This window comes from Crocuta crocuta, unplaced genomic scaffold, assembly GCF_008692635.1.
Source record: "Crocuta crocuta isolate KB4526 unplaced genomic scaffold, BGI_CrCroc_1.0 scaffold138, whole genome shotgun sequence".
Classification (NCBI taxonomy): Eukaryota; Metazoa; Chordata; class Mammalia; order Carnivora; family Hyaenidae; genus Crocuta; species Crocuta crocuta.
This window is the reverse complement of record NW_027532585.1, coordinates 5,447,153-5,473,463: the sequence shown is the minus strand read 5'-3', so window position 1 is coordinate 5,473,463 and position 26,311 is coordinate 5,447,153. Positions and strand designations below refer to the sequence as shown.

The window sequence follows — 26,311 nt, the reverse complement described above, 5'->3', positions numbered from 1 at the left end:
TTTGGCTTAGGTCATGATCTCGCGGTTCGTGGGTTCGGGCCCCGTGTCCGGCTCTGTGCTGACTGCCAGCTCAGAGCCTGGAGCCTGTTTCAGTCTGTGACTCCCTCTCTCTCTGACCTTCCCCTGCTCACGCTGTCTCTCTCTCTCTCTCCTAGAAATAAATAAAAACCTAAAAAAAAATCTGAAAAAAAAAAAAACGGCAGAGTAAATGTCTGTCCCCCACAAAGGTTAACTGTTTGAAAGGGTGGGTCTTATTATGCGATGGTTCTGTTCCTTCCAATTATAGTTCGAGAAACCCTTCAAGGAGTTTCCTTGATGAATACATCTTGTTCAGGAAAGCAATAGCACCCCTCCTTCCCAGCATGCTGTTCGGAGCACTCATTTATACTTGTCTTCCTATCCATCATCTCTCTCGTTCTTCCCACTCTCTCCCCTCCAACCTGAACTCCAGCTACACTCCAAGCACATTTTACCCTTTGGGTCAACATTTACATTTGCAATTAGATACATTAATTTTCTTTAAAAATTTTTTTCCATGTTTATTTTTGAGAGAGAGAGAGAGAGAGAGCTTGAGCAGGGGAAGAGAAAAGAAAGAGACAGGCACAGAATCTGAAGCAGGCTCCAGGCTCTGAGCTGTCAGCACAGAGCCGGACGTGGGGCTGGAACCCATGAACTGTGAGATCATGACCTGAGCCGAAGTCAGACGCTTAACCAACTGAGCCACCCAGCTGCCTCAGATATATTAACTTTCTTAGGTTTAATTCTCTTTAAGAGTCAATCAAAGCAGAATTATTACATCAACAAGTTCATTCATTCACTCATTCATTCTTATTGAATAAATATCTCTTAGGCGACAGAAACAAAGAAAGTTTGAAAACCATTGACTTCCGCAATTTTATTCAACCCTTTGAGTTTGATTTTCTATTGCAGTTTATATTTCCAATTTTATCCAGTACAATGCTTTTTTTCTAAGCCAACGACAGAATTTTCTATGAACCACAGATATATAATAGTTATCCATTTCTCCACTTATAGCACTCATCATTGTAGAAGGTCAAGGCAAATGCATTAGGCCAGAGGTTTTTTTAAGGTCTCTTTTCCTGATGAAAGTAAAGATGGGCATAGCTCTCTATTAGAAGACAAATGCCCCCCAGGGAGTCATTTCAAGCCTGATGGGAGCCCCAGGCAAAGCAAAGATGGGGACCAGAGCTCAGGAAGGGCACCCCAGCACAGCAGCTGCCAAGCAGTTGAAGGAAGCACTGGTGAGTCAGGCACAGAGCTGGTGTGGTACACAAATGCAACAGTATCTCCTCCCCACCCCCCAAAGAGAAGAGAATCACTCATTCAACAGAATAACTGAGCTGCATTTCTATGAGGTGATCAGTATCTATTGAGACACAGAACAAGTGAACTCAAAACTTGATTGGTGTTTGCAATCAAATTTCTAGAACTAAACCCAGTCACCAGACTGCTCCTTCCTCGACCTAGACAGGAGAGGTGAGCCCTGCGCTCTCCTGCTGAAGTTCAAGAAGCGCAGTGGGCTCCGAGGAAATCAGGTGCGCCCCAGGCCAGCCGGCACTCTGTAGACAGGAGATGGAAGGAAGCCAGATCCACAGACCTCTCCAGAGCTCCCATAAAGAGGCAGGCCCAGGAGCTTGGGTTCCTGAAGAGACATCAGCGATGCTACCCAGATCCCCCTGCGGGGGAAGTACCTGACAAATCCCTCCCCAGACAGAAGCAAGATCTACCAATCCCCAAAAGCCATTTACAGGAGGTTCTGAAAGAGTAAAGGAAAGGAGGAGGGGAAGAGAGAGAGGGAAGGAAGAAAGCGGGATCTGACTTTGCCTGAGGGAAAAAAAAAGCCACAAAGCTTTTCCTTTCCTTCCCCTTTGTGCCACTGATGTGTGTCATTTATTTGGTGACAAAGCTCTGAATGTTAATTGAATGCATTAAAGGCATAATAACACAATCCAGAAAATTGTTTTGCTGTATTTTTAAACTTCCCGTGCGCCTGGCTACCTCCAGCTGAACATGAACAGGTAAAAAAGATCTCCTTGAAATAAAAACAAGGGAGTGCGAGGGGGGAAGCCGGCCCCTACTTGAGAGTTCACCGGGTTCCCATGGAGAAAAGGGCAACTGCCTGGTGCAAGGCAGTTTGGTATCAATGCAATAGTTTCTGGATAGCTGCCAGCACTAAGGTTAAAAAGCAGTATTACAAGGCTTCTATGATGACAGCCTACTGGGAGACATTTGTTGAAAATTGCTTTGCCTATCATTTAGTCAGCAAAAAACCCCCACAATACTAGTTATGCTAGAACTCTGTTGAGTGTGCATCTATAAATGATTCAAATTGTAAGCACATAAAACCCCCATACAGGTAGAGGTAATCACCATAAAAGCCCGGAGCCTCAGAGCTCTGTTCTTTTACATTGATAGGCCGTATAAATTTTCACCATATGTTGCCAAATAAGAAGCATAATTATAAAGAAAGTATATTCTGAGTTTTAAATTCAACTTTCAAAAATGAAATCAGAATGACTTTTTTTGGCACAAGGCAATCAACTTTTCAGCAGCCACATTGTGAAAACCCGACCTTCTAACCCGAACAGCATCTTACAGCTTGACTTAATTTTTCACTATCCCTTTTCCCCTTCCTAGAAGGGGTGACTTACAAGTGGCCAGGGGAAAATGACAAGGTTTTACTAGACTGTCTCTTTGGGCTGCCAAATACCTGAAAACATTTTAATGTGAGCTAGAGCACTTCAAAGAAAAATAAAGGCCCGGCAGTTCAGTGATCGGGGCAGTGTGAACAAATCAGAGTTAGCCTGTAGTTAACAGAAGGCTGGGAGCTGCCTGACTAACACTGCAGAGTCCGAATTAATTCCTTCCTTGGGTCCTCACAGTGATTTAAGGAGTAATTTCATTCCTTAGCGGTTTGGGGCTTTTTGCCTGCACTGATGTCAAATACCCTTGCTTTGAATGGAAACCTCATTCCTTGTCCTTGTGAACCAGAAATATCTATACTGAAACAAAACAAATAAAAACAACAACAAACAAAATAAAACAAAACAACAAAATAAAACACAAATCCTCATTCCTACCACAGAACAGGAGTTGGGGTTTGTAGTTTGGGTAGCTTGAGGTCTCTTGCCTATGAAAGTGGCTGTGGTCAGCCTCTGCTTGAACCCTTGCCCTGGGCCCCCAAATGCGAGGAGCAAGCCTGCCCAGGAGCTTCCGTCCCATGACCTGCTCTGGCATTATCACCAGCCTTTGCCTTTGCAAACTCAAGTGAATTGGTTCTACCGCTGAGAGCCCAGAAGACATCAACATTAGGCTCTGTGAAAGGTGAGTGAATCATCCAAGGCAAACATACAGCTGGCTTTGTTTGCAGGCTAACCCCACAAAGAGTCAAACTGCAGAATGCTGAGTGTCAGAAAAGGCTGCCACATGCCTGTTCACCCAGCAGGAATCCGCTCTCAAAGCTGACAGACTCGGTCCCTCCCTCCAGCCTCAGTGTGAGCACATCCACTTAGAAGCGCGATTCAGAAAAACACAGAAAACCACGTGAGCGTGGCTGGGCTCTTCATGGTGCTGAAGATCCAAACTGGCCAGCCCAGCAAGGAGTTACGGGCACCAAAGATAAACAAGGAACAAAAGATGCTTTCCCTTCATTTTCAATCAAGCCTGGGAAACAGAGGCAGTCCCAGAGGAATGTTGAAAAGTGCATTTTCTTTTTTTTTTAATGTTTATTTACTTATTTTGGGGAGACATAGAGACAGCACGAGCAAGGGAGGGCAGAGAGAGAGAGGGAAGGAGAGAATCCCAAGCACTGATAGTGCAGAACCTGATGCCGGGCTTGAACCCCACAAAACCATGAGATCATGACCGGAGCCAAAACCAAGAGTTGGACACTTAACCAACTGAGCCACCCAGGTGACCCCCCCACCCCCGCAAGTGCATTTTCCATCCACACATCCTTTGAAGAGGTCAAGCAGACAAACCTGCCATCTTGGAATCAAATCCATATACCCTTTGGACCACTCCACCCCGTCTATTTCTCCCCAGCTCTCTTCCACACACTTAGCTACATACCCTCCACCCCCACCCCATGGCAAAGAGCTATTCCCCAATCAAGCTGGGAAACCGTATTTGTCAGGCTAATTTTCAGAAGTTACTAAAGTGGCCTAGAAAAATGGGAGCCAAGGAGTGTCAAGATTACAAAATAAAAATAGATTTTTTTTATTATCCAGGCATTTTAAGAGCAATTATGTTGCTGCAGTCATAACAGCCACTTGTGCAAACAGCGGGTTTAGAAAAAGTACAAAAGACTCCTACCACCTCCACACCCACTCCGGGGGCTATTAAAGTTTGGGGAGGGGAAGCAAAACAAAAAGGATTTTTAAGACTTTGGGGTTTTTTGAGTTGATTCTTAAAAATCTATTAACATATTCATTACCATTCAAAGGAAAATAAAACCAAACACACTTTGGGAAGATGAAGTGAAAAAAAACAAACAAACTACATTTGAGAATAAAAGATAAAGGGTTTCATCAAGCCCCAAGTTCACAGAAATGTCACCCATCCCTCACCATCAATCATATTTGTGTTTTCTGTTATAACCAGCCAAGAAGGACCAGTCTCCTAAGAGACACAAATCCTGCTTTTGTTGAGAAAATTTTGTGCTCTGCTACCTGAGAAAACAGGCAAAGGGGTACAGAGAGTCTCTAAGCCAACCCCAGTCGGGGTGTTCTTTTTTTAATTTTTTAATGTTTATTTCTTTTTGAAACAGAGACAGAGACAGAGGGTGATCAGGGGAGGGGCAGAGAGAGGGGGAGATACAGAATCCAAAGAAGGCTCCAGGCTCTGAGCTGTCAGCACAGAGCCCGATGCGGAGTTCGAACCCATGAACCGGGAAGTCATGGCCTGAGCCAAAGATGGACGCTTAGCTGACTAAACGACCCAGACATCCCCTAGTTGGGATATTCTTGGATTCAAACATGCTTCCAGATGGTCATTCCCCTCCCCCCACTCCATTTATCTGTGCCAGTCCTGTCCCAAAGCCAACCCAGAGTCAACAATCTATAAAAAGCAAGCTCATTATAAAGCCTCAAATGAAGAGCCTTAGAATGGCCAATGAGTTACTAATAATTTGCTCTTTCTCAACCTGCTGTATATGCAGAAAGTGGTTTCTAAATATTCCCATGACTTTGTTTTACTATTTACAAGTTGGATCTGTTAGGTAAATCGATGTTGCCAAAGTTAACTGATAAATGAGAATAGAATACCTAAAAATAACCACAAATTCTTTCCCACCAGAAAGTCAAGAAAACAAAGCCATTTCCAATGAATCATTCCTGACCCAGCTCACCTTTCCAGGTCAGCTTTAAACTATCCCTCTCTGTGGATGAACTCAGCAGACACTATGTTCTCTAATTTATCTTGAAGAAATCGAAAGAGAGTTTGGAAGGTTAATTAAAATTTCTGGTATAGCTGTTGTAGATATCTACCTAAGTCCACAATATTTAGCTGGATCAAGAACCAGAGTTCTGAATAATTAAGTGTTCTGGTTGATACAGAATTACCTTATATCCATGGATTACCAATGCTCAATAGCTAGAATAGAAACAAAACCACAGAGAAACTTATCTTTTTTTTTTTTTTTAATGATCAAGCCTTTGCCTACTGATTCACACATAGAAGGACATCAGTAATTGTTTGCTACATGACCAAATTAAGAAGATACTTCAGGGGTGCCTGGGTGGCTCAGTTGGTTAAGCTTCCAACTTTGGCTCAGGTCATGATCTCATGGTCCATGAGTTCAAGTCCCACATTGGGCTCTGCACTGACAGCTCGGAGCCTGGAACCTGCTTTGGATTCTGTGTCTCCCTCTGTCTCTGCCCCTCCCCTACTGGCACTCTGTCTCTCTCTCTCAAAAATAAACAAACATTAAATTTTTTTAATTAAAAGGAAGATACTTCAGCATTTAGGAGCACCTCTGAACAAGTGGTAGTCTCATTTCCTCTTTCCATCAATGTCTTCATCCTAATTCCCTAAACAGCCTGAGAACCACTTCTGAAACTTCTGATTCACTATAGCTTCTGACCAAATACCTGCGATGGAGAGGCAGAAAAGCAGGGGTCAGCAAACTCTTTCCAGAAAGGGCCATGTAATACATGTTTCCAGTTTGCGGTTCATACAGTCTTTGTGGAAACCATTCAACGCTGCCGCAGTGGTGCAGAGCAGCCATAAACAATATTTAAATAAATGGATGTGGCTGTGTTCTAATATAACTTTATTTATAAAAACAGGTGGCCAGCCAGCAGGCCGTACAACTCCTGCAATGGAAATAATATTTTCTTTTCCTTCATGGCCAAGTTTAGAAAAACACCTCCCCGGTGGAGCCTTCTTCAGAGCATTCTGGAGGGACTCTTTCTTAATTTAAATTGCCCTATTGGTTTTGTTCTATCTTTTTTTGTTACACTTTCACAGTCAGTCTGACATATGTGGCCACCCAGGCACAGGGCTAATGTTGTGCTCTCCAAATTGACAGCTCTGCTTGGCATTCTTGCAGAGAGCAAACTGACTGCCATGTCAAGGGGCATCAATGAGGCACTCAGACTCCTCTGCCTGGTTCCCAGCAATTCAGCTCAGACCCCAACTTGCAAACTCCCATTCAGGGAAACCTAAGTCTCACCAAAAAGGGAGCGTTCCTTAGGATTCCAATTCTTATTCCTAACTACTTACCAAAAAATTTCTCCCATACATATCCCATACTCTTTTCCAGAAGAGTCTGTACAGTCTTTTCTAAGCCATATTTGATGATGTTTAGCAACCCAACCCCCTACCCCCCGATAGACAGGTGCCCTAGCCAGCTGCTTGTCTGGTCCACCCATCATTTATATACAGACCATTTCAGCCTTGTGGTATTATTTTTTTTTAATTTATTCGTTTATTCTTCAGAGAGAGCATAAGTGGGAGAGGGGTAAAGAGAGAGGGAATGAGTGAATCCCAAGCAGGCTTCGCACTGTCAACACAGACCTTGAAGCTGGGCTCAAACCCACGAACCATAAGATCATGACCTGAGCTGAAATCAAGAGTCAGACACTTAACTGACTAAGCCACCCAGGTGCCCCTATTCTTATACTTGTCTTATCTTCCTCACAGAACTGTAAATTCCTTGAGGGCCAGGTCAGTGCTTGACTTTTTTTTTTTTTTTTCTTAACACAGAACATCCTTTTTGTGCCTCACATAGTGCCTGGTGCATAACAGATGCTCAATAAATGAGTATGTAATCATTTTGCCCAAGCAGCCCTTCTTCCCATAGTATTTTTAACCAAATAGTAAAGGCCTCCCTCTCTCTATTTGTTTCTTATTGTTGCTATAACAGATCACCAGTTACCAGTGTAAAACAAAACAAATTTATTATCTTATAGTTTTAGAGCTCAGAAGTCCTAAAATCCAAGTCTCAGCAAGCCTATGTTCCTTCTAGATTTTCTAGGAGAGAATCCTTTCTCAGCTTTTAGAAGTCACCTGCATTCCTTGGTTTGTGGCCTTGACTGGATCTTTAAGGCCAGGGGCCCAGCATCTTCAAAACTCTCTGTCTCTTTCTCGTATCTTCTTCTGTCTACTTCTCCCTCTTTGACCCTTCTGCCTCCCCATTATGAGGATCTCTTCGACTACATGGAGCCCACCATGCAAGATGATTCAGGATAATCTTCCCAGATCAAGATTCTTAATTCACTCACATCTGCTAAACCTTTCTCATACAGCATAACATATCTGCAAGTTGCAGGGTATAGAATGCATACTCCTTGGGTGGGCCCTTATTATGTCAACCACACCTACATTTAAAGGATGGGGGAGTGGAGACAAAGAGACAGACATTAAAATTTCTGAAGAAGAGGTACACCAAATCCCAGCTAATCCGAACTGGAGATCCCTACCAGACAGAAAGAAGGGCAAGGAATAGCATACTTCGAAACTTGCCAAGTAAGGCTTCAAAATCTCCTCCAAAATTCAAATTGACTTTTCAGAAATCCACATATCGCCACTTCAAACAAGAAGCAAGTGACAGAAATTACAGTCCTGAGCTGTTCCAAAACCCTTGGCAGAATCAGGGTGACTGACACATTGTCCAGAGTGGGTGTAAACACACATGGTGTCCTCAGCGAACTATGTCATGGGGGAAGCAGTGATTGAGGACAGGCTTAAACTCCAATTAAGAAGGAAAGATATAAGTTGGGGGAAAGACTGTTTCGTGTGAAACACTTCTGTGTGCCAAAGCAGAAGTGGTTGAAAATCATTTCACAGAAGAACAGAATGTACAGGATGGGTCCTCAAGATGATATCAAACCCCCTCATTGTAAGGGTGAGAAATTTCAACCATCAAAACTGACCTTCCCAACATCACATAATAATTAGGTATAGTGCCCAAAAAGGTCCCCACACCCCCTGAATCCCAGTCCACTATGACATGATTTTTCTACTTTGGACCTATACTTTTTTTCAGATTTTAGAAGAACCACACTTTAGTGGCTCTGGAAAATATAAGATAAAACAAGGACTGAATATACTGTTGATTCACTCAAACACATAAGCTGTGACTGTACAGTCTGGGCCCTCCTTTCACAGAACAAAATGCTGATATATACCTTCAGAGTGGCCACATATGTAATCATGTTTTCTAAATGCTATAGCAAGCCCTTTCCTAGAATTGCCTTCACTGTAAGGCTAGAAGTCATCTGTCCGTCTATGCACAAATTCATTCAAACATCTATTAAATATTTACTGTGTTCCAGGTGCTGGAGATAAAGAAACAAGACGGCTCCCACCCACAAGAAACTTGTCCTCTGTTGGGGGGAGCAGGAAAATCATTCTGCTGACCCTAATGCTACATCCTATTTCCAGCCCAGATTGGGAATGCCACGCCTGATGATTTGCTAGCTTTATTTAGCCACAGGGACTCTGAATGACCTTTCAGCTTTTTCTGAAAGCCAGATTCACCCTCCTCTAAGACAAGCAACTAGGAGAAGGTATTAGAAACCTATACTATGTACCATCTTTTTTTCTTAAGTAAGAACCAAGCTTTATTTCTTTGGAAAAAAAAGAAAGAAAAAAGAAAAAAAGAATAGAAGAGGAAAGAAAAAGTTGGATCAAGGACAACAGTAACTCCCTTTGGTAAAAAGTGTAATAAGTGTCTTATACATCTGTTCATAGGTACTAAATCTGAACCCCATACAACGATGGTACTCAGGAAGCTAGAGAAGTTATGCTAGCACATCGAAAAATATTTCTTTTAATAAAAAATTGACAGTATGGGGCACCTGGGTGACTTAGTCAGTTAAGCATCCAACTTCAGCTCAGGTCATGATCTCACAGTTCGTGAGTTCAAGCCCCGCATCAGGCTCTGTGCTGACAGCTTGGAGCCTGGAGCCTGCTTCAGATTCTGTGTCTCCCTCTCTCTCTGCCCCTCCCCACCTTGCTCTCTCTCTCTCTCTCTCTCAAAAATAAATAAATATTTAAAAAATTAAAATAAATAAAATTTAAAAATTAAAAAAATTGACAGTATGTACATTATGTACAAAAAAAAAAGAAAAGACAAGTGTGGGGGGGGGTAGTGTGTGTAGGGACATGTGTGTGTGTGTCAGAGAGTGAAGCTGGTGAATGGCACCAGGACAGACTAAGAAGTAAGTAACAGGTCCATAGGAGCAAAAGAGGATGGACTGATCAGAACTTGTGAGCTGAGTACCAGAGGAGCAAATAAAGGGTGAGGAGCAAGGGATTCATCAGGAAGCAAACCCACAAGATGACCAAGACCAAAGCCAAGCTTCAGGTCTCAGATAATATGTAACAGGTGATCCAGACGTGCTAGAGTGATGGGGGGAGGGGGGGAAGGAGGGAGGTTGAGAGACACCAAATCCGGGTGTTTTTAGTGGGGAGGGAAGGAAAGAAACAACATTCATTAGAGTTCTTCTGAGCGAGAGCCCTTTTTCCATCAGTGCACACCCATCCACTTGAGGTGGGGACGGCATCGGTTCCCTCATGGAAGGTCAGGCCCATGAGACTCTAGTGTTCACTCCGCTGCCATTCGAGCAAGTGGCACGTCTTTGTGCTTGCATGGACTTCCTTCCCCTGAAGGGCAGGCTAATACCCCAAAACCCTTTTAGAAAGCTCCAGCTCCAGTTTTGCAAGGTATAAAACTGTATTTTTTAATTCATTGAGAAATAAACTGCAAACATATTAAGGACAATTTTTTTTTTAAATAACAACAAAACTTCTGTGATATGGTAAAATAAACCTGACCTAGAGGACCAGAAAGCCTGAGTTTGAATCTTTACTCTTCCAAATGTGTGATCTGGGGCAAGTTAATTAACTTCTCTGAGCATCTATTTCATCAACCAAAGATGGAGACAATTTGGATCTCCTAGGGTTCACGAATTTAACACATACTGAGCCCTTAGGATGTGTCCAGCACTATGCTCGACATAGGGATGTAGGGATGAATCACGCAGCAATACACTCGCTCTCATGTAGTTTACATTCTAGCTGGAGACACAGGCAAAGAATGAAGAAGCAAAAAAAAAAAAATGGACAAAGTAATTTCAGATAATATTGAGTACTGTTTTAGTTTTCTAGGGCTTCTACAACAAAATACCATAAACTGAGAGGCTTATAACAACAAAAATGCATTTTCTTAATGTTATGAAGGCCAGAAGCCTACAAAATTATGGTGTCAGTAGGGCCACGTTCCCTCTGAGGGTTCTAGGGAAGAATCCTTCCTTGCCTCTTCCAGGTTCAGATGGCCCCAGACGTTCCTTGGCTTGTGCCAGGAATGTTCCGAGGGCTGCCTCTGGCTTTCCCTCTGTGTCCTCTCTTCTTACAGGGACAACTAGTCATTGCATTTAGGACCCACCCTAAATCCAGGATGATTTCATCTCAAGCTCCTTCACTAACCCTGTTTCCTAATGTGGTCACATTCTGTGGTTCCAGGTAGAACTTCATGAACCTCAGCGGCACACTCTTCAACCCACTACCTATTTTATACAAGTGCTATAAAGAAACCAGACGAGGAAATGAGGGGGCGTGCCTGGGTGGGGGGTACATCTTTAGCAGAGGTGGCCAGGGAAGGCATCTCTGAGGTGGTGATTGTCTAACCAGCCACAAGAGGCCTCTTCTGGGCTGCTGAGGCAGGAGTGAGCTCAGATGATGGGCCCAAGAATCCTGATGGAGGCCTGAGAAGGAGACTGAGCAAGGTGAGGAGACACTAGACCGGCGAGGCATCACTAGAGCTGCCGTGAGACCTGAACGTCGTAAAGGATCTCAAGAACTAGTGTGCATCACCTCCTTGGAGAAGGAGCCAAAGGCTCAAGAGATGAACTTATAATCCACCCACCAGAGAGAGTGGGTGGTCCAAGCTCAGGCAGCCCCAAACCACAGCTAGCCTCTATTCTGAGAGCACACTAATTTATAGACCTCTCTCCTACCCAACCCCCCAACGCACAATGCAGGTGGTTTCCTGGTGCAGGATATTAACTTTCAGCTGCTGGAGGTCCCTAACCTCCACGCTGGCCTAAAAGGTTTCATCAGGTTTGGATAAGCCTCAGATAAGGAGCTGAACTTTTGCAGGCTTATGAGAACAGCACCTCCAATCCTTCGGAGATTCGCTCATCATGAATCTTAATCTATCTCAAATAAAACCTGTGCATACAGTCGTGGTCTCCCACCATGGCTGTTTAACAAGGAAAAGGAACAGCTTTGTCTGTTCTGCAGAAGCCTCCTCTGTTTACACTGTGCCCGTGGATTTAATTTCTGAGATTTACATTTTAATTCTTTACGATATTCAGGAGATAAATGGATAGAGAGGCCTCTGGTGAGGCCTGGATCTTTCCTGGAAAACCTTACTTGCCTTGCTTTCCTCTGTCTCAGACCTGTTTCTTTATCTTACCAAATTTAGTCTGATTTCCTTCTCCACTCTCCTTGGGATTTCCTCTCCCCTGCCAGCCCCTCACTCTCTTCTCTGCCCCATAAGACTCTCTTCTCCTTTGACCTCCCAGGTTGCTTGTCATGACTGAATAGTGTCCCACCAAAATGCATGTCTACCCTGAACCGCATCATGTGAACTTCTTTGGAAAGAGGGTCTTTGTAGATGTCATTCAGTTAAGGTGAGTTCATATCGGATTAGGGTGGGCCCTAAATCCAACGGCTGGTATCTTTGTAAGATGAGGAGAAGACACCGAAAGACGCATGAGTAAGAAGCCATGTGACCATGAAGAAAGGGATTAGAACAACATAGCTGCAAGGGAAAAAGCTAAGGATTGCTGGAGCCTCCAGAAGCTGGAAGAGGCAAGGAAGGATCCTTCCCTAAAGCCTTCGGACAGAAAATGGTCCTACCTGACACCTTGATTTCAGAATTTCTAGCCTCCAAAACCATGAGACCATAATTTCTATTGTTTTAAGCCACCCAGGTTGTGGTCATTTTCTTGAACAGCCTCAGGAAACTAGTAGAGTGTCCAAAGGCTGTCCTCAACCCATCTCCCACCTGGAGCCCTGCAGCTGGACCCCAGCCCCTGCCTCCTCTTCTGGGGTGGTCCAACACCCGACTGGCCTCTGCATTTATGGCTAAGAGGCTCCATGTTCTCTATAGGAAGGATCACAACTGGGGTCTCTCCTTTTTCCCTCTCAACATTTTATTATAAAGTTTTCAAATATACAACAAAGTTGAAAGGATTTACAATGAAAACCCACATACCTACCACTTATATTAGCAATTAACACTGTCCTCTGCTTGCTTTATAACTGATTTGTCCCTCTGTCCATCCCTCTATCCATCCATCAATACATCTTTTTGGTTTTTTAGATGCATTTCAAAATAAATCACAGACATCAGCGCACTTGCCTCTGAAGACTACAGTGTGCACATCATTGGCTGGCATTTAATATTTGTTTACAGTTTTCTCCTTTTAAGGCAAAATTTACATACAGTGAAATGCACAAATATTACACATATATTTTCTGAGTTTTGACAAATGCACCCATCTGCATAGGCCATCAAGACAGAGTATTACCATCAGCCCAGGAAGTTCCCTCCTGCCTCTTTCCAAGTCAGCCTTCACTCTCATTTCCCCAGAGGCAACCAATGTTCGGAATTTTGTCCATCACAGTTTAGTTTCAGGAGTTTTGTATAAATGGAATCATACACAGTGCTCTCTTTTATGAAAGGCATCTTTCACTCAGCCCAACATTTCTGAGATTCATCAATGTTGCATGTATCAACATATTGTTCCTTTCTGTTTTTGAGTGGTATTCCATTCTGCGGGTATAGGAACTGTGCTTTCTCCTATTGATGGGCACCTGGGTTATCTTCAGTATTTGCTATGTGCATAAAGCTGCTATGAAGACTTGGGTTCATGGGTCTTCTTGCTGGACATACACTTTCATTTCTCTGTGGTTTGGCTGGGACCTCTTGTGTGATAATGGCACTGTCTATCTTGACCCACTGGAAAGCCCAACACAGTCTCCTGGTCCCCCCAAGTACGATGGGGTCACTAAGAATTCAGACCAAGTCCAACTGCCTGTGTCTGAACTCAGATTCAGTCCTTCTCTAGCTATGAGACCTTTTACAAAATAAAATTACTTAAGATTTCTGAATCTATTATAGTGGCTGAAAAGTGGGAATAACAATGGAGATAAGAGCATGTAAACCTTATAGCATTATTCTGCTGAAGAAGTGAGTTCATGCATGCACCTGCCCAAGCCAAGTACAGAGAAGCCATCTTTATCCTCTGATGCCCAATACCCCAGACAGACAGTTTTATTGCATGCCCAGTACATGCTGTTTCTCTGCTCAGGAAATTACAATGGTTATAGGCTGGGCTTCCTAGAACAAGTTTTTAACTTTTGCCACCTAGATTTTAAAACCATTGCTCAAGCAACCTGAAATATCAAGCTGTTTTTTTATGGACTGGAATTTTATCAACTCAGGGATATAACCTTCACTGTGCTGATCAGGAACGGTCATTGGCTGATAGGTCACCCTTGAGTAACAAAAGAAGTAATAAAATGAATACTAAAAAATGAGAAAAGTCAATACCTAATACTATTCATTTGACAGACAAAATCTCCTCAATCATATGGGAGTGCTGGGGAGCACCAGAAAACAAAAGAGGTTTTTGGCAATTAACAAGATAGTGAAGGCTCCATAACTGGCCCAACCCAGAGCCTGTCAAGTTCACTGTACCCTCAACATCCCAAAAACACAGTACCATGCTTTACTGTGTCTCTACCTCCATCCACATCATCCTCCCGGATCCCACCCACCTATGCACCTGCCCTTGACCTGCCCGCTCAGATCTTCTGCTTCCTTCAAAATCATCTCCAGCTCCACTTTTTCAGCTGTTTTCCCTTTCCCAGGGACCCCCATCCTCTGTGACTGCCTCTTCCACTGGGAGAGAACAGCACCCACAGGTCCACAGACTGACTGGCCTTGCTTCTCCAGTGAAATCATAAGCTCTTGGAAGGTAGGGACAGTATCTGTTACATAGCCCATGCTCCTGCTCAAACCTTGCACAAACTTGAGCAGGTAAATATCTGCTGATCCACCTAAATCCACATGGTGTCCCTTCAGAAAAATACAGTGGTGGGAGGACAGAATAGAAACAGCTTTTTGGACTCAAGGGGAGGAAATGACCTGGCTTGGCTGTCAACATGATCATCTACAATGGCCAACTTTATTAAAGAACCTGGACTATCACACATAAAAGAAGCACTAACATGTGTGTATGTGGTGTGCCCACACACACACACCCACCCAGATGTACACAAAATGCCAATCCCTTTGAGCCTTATTATTTCATTCCATTTTCTTGTGTCAACTATCAATTGAGCACTTACTATGTGCTAGGGATTCAAAATAAAAGACATGCTCCTTTCTCTCTAGGAGCTCAGTCTCGTGTGGGAAGACAGATGCTAAACAGATCATTAGGACAATGTGAGAGAGTGCTGACAGAGGTGTGAGAGGACAGTGGGAAGTTCCAGAGTGAAAGACAGAATTCCCCACCCAAAGGAGTGGGAATGAGTTGCGATAACCCAACAGAGTGGGTTCACGCTGAATTTTGAAGAGTAAGCAGAAGCAGGGTCATATCTAGGAGGGGAAGTGGGTGGCACTTTCTCAATGATTTCTAGGTAAAATGTCACAATTGTGAATACTGTGTTAACAAGACATTAGAGGACCATGTGAAAAGGAGAGTCCCCTGCTCACACATACACTGGAGGCATCAGCATCAGGCTGAACACCCACAGCACTGACTCTTGGGCCAGCCACCATGGTGGCAGAATCTGGGTAGTTTTCTGAAGGTAGGGAGCAGAGCGGGACAAGGCTTGCTGAAAAGAAGAAAAAGTACTCTAAACAGAGCAATCAACAGATTCAAACGCACAGAGGTGGGATGTGCATTTTGAAGAGAGGGGTCAATCTGGTAGAGCCTTGTGGCGATGAGTGGGACCAGATGGGGGAGGGGTGTCAGAAATGAGGGCGGGCATGGCTCAGGAGGTCTAGCTTAGTGTTCTCTAGAAGAAAGATGCTTGCCAATTAGTGCCCAGATCCAGCCATCAGCCTAGGAACATGTCACCAAATCCATTGTCAAGTATAAAGAACACATTTCTATCAGCTAACAAACTGCATCCCCAAAAGAGTGCTTCAACTATGAAGAAATATATATAAACAAGTCAACTACAATTGTTTGTATGTTCCATGGCTTCCAGCAAGCCATGTTCCAAAAACAAATGGAATGAAGTTCCCTGACTTCTTGAGGTTCACGAGCCCCACTCCTTGACTGCTGGGCTAGAGAGGGCCAGGTGTGCCAGAGGTAGCAGAGGGCATTAGCAAATGGTCACCAGCTGTCTTTAGAGGTGCCCCCATTGGCCAGCTGATGAAAGTGGCTGTCACATGCAAGGCTCCAAGTTAGAACATTTCCTGCGCCTGGAGGGGGCAGTGCACTAGCCCAGGCATCTGGGAAGGGGCATCAGAGAAACCTGGGGGAAACTGGCAGGTGGGTGTAGCCCAAACAGATAAACAGGCTCAACCTCTCATGAACCTCCTGCCCAGATGGAAAACAGCCTCAAATCAGTCTCCAGAACAAACTCAGCAATTTAAAGGATTGGTCTATCCTGGACCCCAAACGCAGTAATCAATCTAAGGAAGGGGCAGGAGACTTTAAGTACTCAACAGTTGGAATATTACAAACTAATCAGTTGTTTCATCTTTGGCCTTCCCAAGCTATGGGAGAAAGTGCAAATGTGTTAGCTCAGAAACAGGGCACTATTCAATCAGGCTCTGCTTTAGAAAAGACAAACCAACTTAGAAGCTTGCAGAGCTAGAACCAGCCATGAAGTCATGACAGCTAGCTTGGGTCTGGTGTGCAAGCAGAGCGGCACCATGATGGACTGATTGTGTTTCCTTCTCAAATTCATACATTGAAATCCTAACCCCAGTGTGATAGTATTAGAAGGTGGCACCTTTGGAAGATGGTTAGATCGTAAAAATAGAGTCCTTATGAAAGGGATTAGTACCCTTAGTAAAGGACCCCAGGAAGCTCCTTCCCTGCTTCTGCCATGTGAGGATACAGCAAGATGATGGCAATCTATGAACCAGGAAATGGGCTCTCAGCAGACCCAGAATCCACCAGCACCTTGATCTAGGACTTCCGGCCTCAACAATTATGAGAAATAAATGTTTACTGCTTGATCACCCACAGTTTATGATATTTATTATAGCAGCCCAAACTAAGACATGTACTCAATAACCTGACCCCTCTGCACCTGGGTCATCATGTTGGGCCTTGGGATGGGTCAAGGATTTGTGACTCTCCCTCCCCACCCTCCACCCAGGGTATTCAAAAGCCCATGGACAGCATGTTACTGCCAAAAATCACAACAGCATATTGCAGGACCAGGAATAAAACTACCTGGGTTCAAAATCCTGATTCAAGAGTTTCACCTTGGGAGTGGGAATGTGCAATAAGCAAATGGAGGAGGTTAGGATGATCCATGTGGTAATGGATTAGAGTCAGAGACTTCAATAAGAACTGAGGCATAACTCAGATACACCTTGTTACATGTAGAAATAGATATGCATACATCTGTGGGTTAGTAGGCCCACTTATATTTCTTTACTCTGTCAGCTCAGAGGGCCTAAAAGAAATGCCATTCCAGTAGCAATGAGCACATCTATCTCCCCAATCTTGGTTTCTAATATCATCCTCCATCTTCTTAAAGAAATGGTTGAATCTAGGACAAGGGTGAGAAATAAACAAGGTGTGGGTGCATCTTATAGTATTGGAAAATACTGCAGAAGTGCTCAACCAGAAATTGACAAGGATATGTTAAAGGGGCACAAGAAGGTAACTGGAAAGGCTCCCAGTGGCCAAAGCAAGAAATTAAATAAGGCTGTACTGCATCATAATCCAAGGTAGAAAATAAATATGCATGACTTCATATCAATCTAAATAAATGATGGAATAAATTAATAAATGAAGGATAAGAGACAAATCTCCCATGCAAAAGAATAATTTATGTAGCTCCTCTCCCCTCAATGAGATGGAGCCTAATTCCCCGCTCCTTAACAACGGGCTATGTATAGATTTCTTCTAGAGTACATTCTGGAAAGCAGGAGGGAAAGTAACCTCATAGTGGAGAAACTTGACAAACACTACTTTAGCTAAGTGATAAAGATCAACATCAATAGTCATAGATCATGTTGATAGTAGGTGCCTTTTATATGATGTGATACAAATGGCACTTTCCTTCTGGTATCTTCCCAAAATCCATAACCTCAGACTAATTATGAGGGAAAAAATCACATAAATTTCAAGGGAAGGGGCATCCTTCGATATATTCCTTACAACACCAGTACTCCTCCAAGCTGTCAAGGTAATCAAAAACAAGGGAAGTCTTAGAAACTGTCACAGCCAAGATGAGCCTAAGAAGACATGACAACCAAATGTTATGTGGTCTCCTGGACAGGATCCCAGAACAGAAAAAGGACATTAGGTAAGAAAAAAAAATAATAATAAGGGAATCTGAATAAGCTATGGGCTTCAGCGAATAATAACGGATCAATATTGGGTCATCAATTGCAACAAATGTACCATACTAATGTAAGACATTGAAAACAGGGGAAACAGAATGTGAGGTATATGTGAATTCTCTGTGCTATCTTCATGATGTTTCTGAAAGTCTAAAACTATTCTATAGAATAAAGCCTCTCAAGTAAAAAACAATGGCTCTACCACTCACTAGCTACAGAACTGTCACTGAATCAATTCCACTCTGTGCCTCAGTCTTCTCCATCGAGTGGGATTTTTATACCTACTTCATAAAATTGGAGGGCAGATTCTATGAGAAAATGTATGCTAAGTTCCTGTTTCAATGCCTGGAATACAAGAGGTACACAAATGTGGCATAATTATTATTACTATTACCATCATTGTTATCTCAATAAAATAATAATTTAAACTCAATAAAATAATAATAATAATTAGCAACCATCTCAACAGAAGAATCTAAAAGTTTCCTTTTACTGATTTGGCAATTTTGGAACACAAGTTACTGGGAGTAAAGTCTCTAAAACTTCACCCGGAACTAAATTGGGATTGCAATGGGCACAAGATGAATCTGCTACAAAGACACACCAATTCCAAGGTCACCTGGCAGGACCACTCTCCACAGCCCACACAGAATGTGATAAAGCATCTCAGATAATGTGATTATTTAAATATGGTTCTCCTTGTCGTCATACATCACACACATACGCACAAAGTGAGTCTATGTAACGTTGTTCAGTTTGTGCTGGAAAGATGGATGCATTTCCAGAATGTATAACTCAGGAATAGTCTACTGACTCTAGAAAGAATGGGAAATAATATACATACAGAGTAAATATTAGCATATGGGAAACGTGAAACAACCGCTTTCCACCATAAAAATGTTAACGCGTTTTTCTCATTTACTAGTTAACATCATATGACAACTTGAAATTTTTACCTGGAAACAGTAAAAATAAATTTAATTTATTCACCCATATCCCACACTCACAAAGAAAACAATATCTCATGATGTATAACATTACTAGGGGAACCATAATTCCTGGCTCAAGGGTCAGAGCTTTGGAACAGATGGGTTTCCTGAAGGGGTTGAGAAAACCAAAGATCCAGCCTCCGCAGTCTGACCAATCGTTTGAAATATGCAAAAGAGCTCAAGTCAAGCACATTATAAATGGCAGTGGTACCTGTCACCGCAAGCCCACCCCAACAATTACCAGGCTTGGCTGGGCTGCCAGAAACCAAACTATGATTTATTGTTCTCTTCAAATTAGTAAAGGCAATGCCATCCATTGTGAGTTCCAGAGATGATGCCTCAAAATGGCCGTGTGAGTAGGTTACACTTGTGAAGCCACAGTTCTTTGACCCTTAATTCTCAGCCACTGGGGAAGGCTCTGCTTTCACCCAAGTTCTTTAGACAATAGTCATAACCTGTAGTATGGGGTATTTCTGTACTCTTTTAATGCAAATCCACTTAAACCTCCTCAAGATAAAGCATCAGCAGGAAGCCAAGTTGCATCAAGGATTCTTCCCAACTCCCTCATTTTATAGATGGAAATATGAAAGCTATAGGGCAATACAATTGGCTCAATCACCCCCACAAAACCAACCCTGCTAGGAGCCAAATCAAGGTCTCCTAAGCATTTAATATACAAATATGTAATACATATGATACACATGTATATGTATACTGGAGAAAGGTGGCTTTTTAAAATCTAAAGATATGTACAGGCGCATTTTAACGATGCCTTTGATGAGCATAACTTGCCAGCCTTAAGGAAAGGAGGCATAAGTTATGGGCATGATACTTCCCACAGGTAAAGTGAGCAAAGAATGGGACATTTTGTGGACCCAGAATGGGGTGTCAGGGACCCACTAAGGGGAGTGCTTAGGGCCTGCGGGCAGACCCCCCCATCTCAGCCCCACCCGAGCCTGCTCAGTGCTCAGCCCTGGTCCTGGTTTTAACTTCTCACACACTGTTCTCACGCATTTTCATAGCAACCAGTATGGCAGTTTTTAACGTAAATAGGATCCCACCATTGTTTTGCTTAAAACCCACTGCGGACTTCCTTCCTCTAACTTCCAGACTACATCCCTGCCCTCTTCTCACTGTTCATTTCACACAGTGCTCTCCCTCGCTTGTGAGCTCCGGGCACACCAGGTTCCTTCTGGAACACTGGGGTGTTCTTGCCTATCGGGGTTCCTCCACATCCTCCAATAGCTGGTCCTTCTGGGCCTTCTCTAAAGTCCTATCTAAAATTGCCCTGGTGGCCACTAGCACACCATCCTGTGATATTGTCTTCACCGCACGTATCTCTCAAAAGTTACCTTGCTCGCTTATTGGCATGCTTGGCTCCAGTAACCCCTAAGCTAGACGGTAAGTTCCATGAGCAGAGAGCCGTCGCCGTCTTGTACATCCCCTTATCCTCAAGGCCTAGAAAGTGCCTGGCCACATATTTACTGTTCACAAAATAAACAAGTGCACGATGTTTGAGACGTGTCAAAAATTACTTGAGCCAAGAGAACAAAGCTCTCGACCAGCAAGATCCCTGCTCCAGCGGAGAACTGAGCAGGAGGAAACGCTGTGCCTCTTCGGACTCAGAGTCTATCAGGGACTTCAGTTCACAGCACAGAGCAGAGAACTAACTCGATGCTGAAGTCTTCACACTGTGCCCACTTACACTTTCAAACGCCCCACTGAGTGGCATTGCTCTGATTTCCAAGCCACTCACTCGGTTTCTGTTCGATTTCAGAATCAAGGTTGAGCCTTTGGATAGAGTATTCAAAAGGTGCTTCAGTAACTTCAAATGAGGCATGTGCGTGCGTGTGTGTGTGTGTGTGTGTGTGGTCCTGACTTCATTATTAAACGATTGATATGAAAGTGCTCTAAAACTCAAGATTCTAGACACGTGTGCACATGCAGCATTTTCAATCACATCTGATGTTGTGAAGAGCAGCTCTGTGGCACTCTGGAATTTCTGAGAGCCATCCAACGGCACGTGGGCTCTGCGGTCAACAGAGAACATGGGTCAATTAAGGCCCCTTAAAAACACAGCCCCGTGGACCTGGAACTCATCTCTACAGAAGGCCCAGCTGTTGGCCCACTGGCCCTTGACAGTTCCTCATGCCCCATGGTCTAACCGCCACAGCAAGTGGCCCTTACAGAAGAAAGAAATGTAATAAGCTACAAAATGGCACCAGAGCAGGGTAGAAGCACGTTCCTTCATGCACACAGCATGGACACCGCAAAGAAAAGCCCAGCAGTAGCTGCTGAGCCATCACTTACTATAACAAGATTGATCTGTAGTGAAATAAAAGATAATGCAATCCAGAGGAAATAACTTTGGTTTCCTCTGAGAATGTCTGATGTTGTCAACTTGTAAGGCTACTTTCCTCTTCAGCCTGCCATGGTGCACAGCAGCCCAAACGGGCAGGCTCTCCTCGGGGCAGCTAGGCCTCGCTCCCTCCCCGCCAGACGTGCACAATGACAAAGGAGCATCTCCCGCAACTGCCCACGACCCATCAGGCAAGCAGAAGCAGGCAGGGCCTGGACGCCCAGGGCACAGTCAGGAGGCCAAGGACACTCGGAGTTCCCAGCTTGCATGTGATGGAGCTTCAGCAATGACCCAGTGGTTTCTGTTCATCTGAAGCCACAGAGTTTTCTGCTTGTTGATTTCCAGTACCCTTCTCAACCCCCCACGTTTCAAATTAATGGCACAATTCTGGAACAGAGTGTCAACCACAGTAGACATTGCGGAATCACGTTTTTGACTATCTCTAAGACACAGAACCTTTTGTCCGAGTCTGATGTGGTTGTCACCAACACATTCTTTTTTTTCTTTTTTAAGTTTATTGATTTTGAGAGAGAGACATAGCATTAATGGGAGAGGGGCAGAGAGAGAGGGAGAGAGAGAATCCCAAGTAGGCTCCACACTGCCAGCACAGAGCCCAATACAAGGCTCGAACTCACAGACTGCAAGATCATGACCTGAGCTGAAATCTAGACTCAGACACTTAACTGACTGAGCCACCCAGGTGCCCCATGCAACACATTTTAACTGTCACATTTTACTGAGCATTGATTTCATTGGCAGAATGGCCAGAAGCAAGAGTAAGGAACAGGTGCCAGCTGGCGGGTTCTTTGCTACTGTTTCAGAAACTATCCCTCCATATGAAACGGTCCTATAAGTCCGGAGCCATGTAAATTATTCACAAAATCAAGTTCAGTTCTCTTCATTTGAAATCCTAGTAACATCTTACACGGGAGCTACCGCCCACCATCACGCAGGGCAACGGGCAGCTAGCAGCTTCCATCTCTGGAAGATGCTATTAAGTCCGATAGCCAGTGATTTGCAGATGATTATAACTTTTGCTCTGCATATCATTGTTACTGACAGGCAAATCCCATCCATCAAATGGCATGACTGATTATAAAAGGAGGCAAACTTGACATACGAAGCCCAATAAGCCATTTTTTATACCAACCATGACAACCGTGAATGCTCACAATCGTTCGAAGAAAAGCCAGTTCTGCTACAAGTCTTTTCTCTCCCACTCTCTGGTGGCCTCAGCCCTCATGCTCCAGAAAGACTTCCCAAACTCAAGCACTTTGTGTGTCTCAAAAGGAGAAATGCAATGCAGTGCTGGCTGGTGCGTGGAATCTAGCTCATGCAAAAAAAAAAAAAAAAAAAAAAAAAGAAAAAAAAAAAAAAAAAAAAAAAAAAGGAAAAGAAAAGAAAAAAGAAAAAAACCCTCTTTTCCTCCCAGAGCTTCGCCATGAATCCCCAATTCGTCAAGGAAGACACACTGCACTGAGGGGCCCCGGCCACAGGGCTTCTGCTACATCAACAGTCATGGCACCTTTTCAATTTTGCTCATCTCTTAGTCTCTAGCCAAATGGAACTTATTACTTATAGCTTGTTGGGATTTATGAATTATTTATAAAAGTAGGTCTGTGACTCCAGACTCTTAAAAGACAAACACAACAGTCCCCTCATTGTTACCCACAACAGCGCTTCTGTGAGAGCGAGCAGGCAGACATTCTCCGTAACACACGCTGCATGTTTGGGCTGAAATAATCATTGTGAAAATATCAAGCCTGTAAGATTATTCGGAAGCCATTTATGGGATGCCTAGATGTATTTTTAAACCAGTGTCTTGTATTCCAAGCCAGCCTTGGATTCAAGAAAGACATAGCGAACGCATGCCACCAACATACTGCCCAGCTTGAATATGGTTATGCCCTGCCGATCCTAACCAGTAGTTCCAGACAGTGATCTAGAAAAAAGGTGGGAGGAGATGCAGCTCCCCCTTCATGTGTGTCTGGCAGGTTCAACAAGGCCATGCCCATGAGCCTCCCTCTGCACCCCAGAGCACAGGGGTTGTGCATCCTGAGTGAGGACTAAAACGCACACCAGAAGATGCAGTTAGACTTTCCATCTCCAGCTCACCAGAACACGTGACCTTGGCTGGCAAGACAGATAAGACATTGCATGCCCTCACCGGGCTCCATCTCCATCCCAGGCACGGTTGGAGGGGCTTCCAGACAGACCTGGGTTGAAGGTATTATGTCATCGTCTAACTTATACCTCTTCTCAGGACAAGGACACAGTTCTTTAGCAAAGTACCCTCCACGTAGAGCCCACATCTAGAGCCCTGCCCAAGCAGGAGCTGGCACTGATGCAGGAGCCCCGGGGGACAGGAGGCTTCCATCTGAACCCCCCAGAGACACCTGCTCTTCACCAACCCCATGAGTCTCAAGATGGAGACTGGCTATGACCCTCCCCACTGTGTCTGCCCAAAGTGTCCAGCCCCCCACCTTCCTCCAAGTACGGTCCAGAGACAGAGGCCAGACAGCAGAGGTCCAGAGAGGCTAATGGCACTTCAGTCTACCTGAGGCTTGGTGCCTCTACGGCCCCTGGGACAAACCCACAGAGAATGCAAAGCCCCACAACCCTCTGCACACAGAGGATACCCTTATCCCCAAAAGAGCACAGCCAGTGGCGAAGCAGACAGAGACGGTGAACTTACCTTGCTGGAAAATATCTGCCAGGAGGGTGGAAAACCAAGGGAGGAGAGGGGGGAGAGAGAGAGAGGAGAAAAAAAATATTAATAATGATATTGCAAATGATGATGATGATAATCACAGCTAACATATGCTGACTTCGCTGAGCACCCTCTGTACAATATTTCCCTTAACTCAGAGGCAGTAGTTAAGAGCCTACAGATGAATGGATCAAGAAGATGTGGTTTATCTATACCATGGAATACTACATGGCAATGAGAAACAATGAAATCTGGCCATGTGTAGCAACATGGATGGACCTTGAGGGTGTTATGCTGAGCGAAATAAGTCATTCAGAGAAGGACAAATATCATATGTTTGCACGTATAGGAGGATTAGGAGGAACTTGACGGAGGAACAAGGGGGAGAAGAAGGGTGGAAATGGTGGGGGAAAGGGAGAGAGGCAAACCATGAGAGACTCTTGAATGCTGACAAAAACTGAGGACTGATGGATGTGGGGGGAGGGGGGGATGGGCATGGAGGAGGACACTTGTGGGGATGAGCACTGAGTGTTATGTGGAAACTAATTTGACAATAAACTATTAAAAAAAAAAAAAAAAAGAGCTTAGGCTCTGGAATGAAACTCCTGGATTTAAATCCTGGCTCAACACTTAACTAACTCTGTGCCTTACATTTCCTAAACCACAAATAGATAGGAGTATTAGAAAGATCAAACAAATTACGTCCTCTGTTTTAAGAGCTTAGATCAGTGACCACCACATAGCAAACAGAGAATTCAGTGGTTATTATTAAAATTAATATTCTTATTTTTCACAACGACCCTTTAGAGTTGGTTGTATTCTCATCTTTACTCAGCAGATTGGGGAAAGCGAGACTGTAGGAACTCATCCAAGGCTACAATCAGCTCGGGATTGGACCCAAACGTCTGATTCCAAAACCCATCTTTTCACCCACTACCAAGTGCCTGACTGGTTTACAAATAACACAAAAGCAACACCACCACACAAGAGAATAAACAGAGGAAGGGTCTACGAATATACTAAGGCTCCAAATTTAAATCACAGAGGAAAAACATTTGTATGAATTCTCCACACATAATTCACAACTAATAACACCATATCTTCCTATTAATCCTAGGTCAAAGTCTGTTAAAAGGTGAAAACTATGACTTCATTTTTTTCAACAATTACTTGAGACGCCATATGCTAAGCACTATGTCTGGTACTGGGAAACATACATCTAACAAAAGTCATCAACAGTCACTAGTATCCCTCTACTGGTAACCACTAGCATGCCTTCTAATACCTTACATTTGTTTTTTTCCTGTTCTGAGACTTCATAGAAATGCACTCACACTGTCTGCCTTTTGCTACATGGTGACTGTGGGAATCATCCATGCTCCACATAGCATATCACTCATTCTCACTGCTACATAGTATTCCACTGTGTGATTATATCCTAAGTTATTTACCCTTTGTAATGTTGATGGACAGTTTTCAGTGTTTGACAATTAGGGAATTGTGACGAATATTTTTGTACATGTCTTTTGGTGAACATACATGCATACGCCAGGTCCTTTCTGACATCTCTTTAAAAAAACTTTTTTAATGTTTATTTATTTTTGAGATAGAGACACAGAGCACAATCAGGGGCGGGGCAGAGAGAGAGGGAGACACAGAATCTGAAGCAGGCTCCAGGCTCTGAGCTGTCAGCACAGAGCCCAATGCAGGGCTCGAACCCATGAGCCGCAAGATCATGATCTGAACTGAAATTGGACGCTCAATCGACTATGCCACCCAGATGCCCGTTTTGTGACATCCTGTATGTGCACTGAGGCTCATTCTGTTTCTAACTGCCTCCCAACCACCCCTACAGTACTCTTGTCTGCTCGTATTTCTCATTTAGGAACTTGATGGTGGAATACAGTGCTGGTAGGAACACCACACCACCCAGACATGAGCCTGCTCCAACCCTGCTAATGGGGTGGTAGATATAGGTACCAAACTCCTGGAAGACAGCTTGACTCCTGTAAGAAAATGCTAAATATATAGTCTTTGACCTAATAGTACCACTTCCAGCAATTTAATCTAATGAAAAAAGTAAAGGTACAAAATAAGTCTACGCAGGGGCGCCTGGGTGGCTCAGTCTGTTGAGTGTCCGACTTCGGCTCAGGTCACGATCTCACAGTTCTTGG

General features: G+C 43.8%; 1 protein-coding gene across 1 annotated transcript in view; it reads right to left on the bottom strand.

Moving 5' to 3' along the window:
- Positions 1-26,311, bottom strand: part of GFRA1 (GDNF family receptor alpha 1) — a 206,645-nt gene that overhangs the window by 120,422 nt on the left and 59,912 nt on the right. The window contains exon 5 of the mRNA XM_077779525.1: positions 24,123-24,137. Coding sequence (XP_077635651.1) covers positions 24,123-24,137 — 15 coding nt within the window. The remainder of the gene's footprint in view (positions 1-24,122; positions 24,138-26,311) is intronic.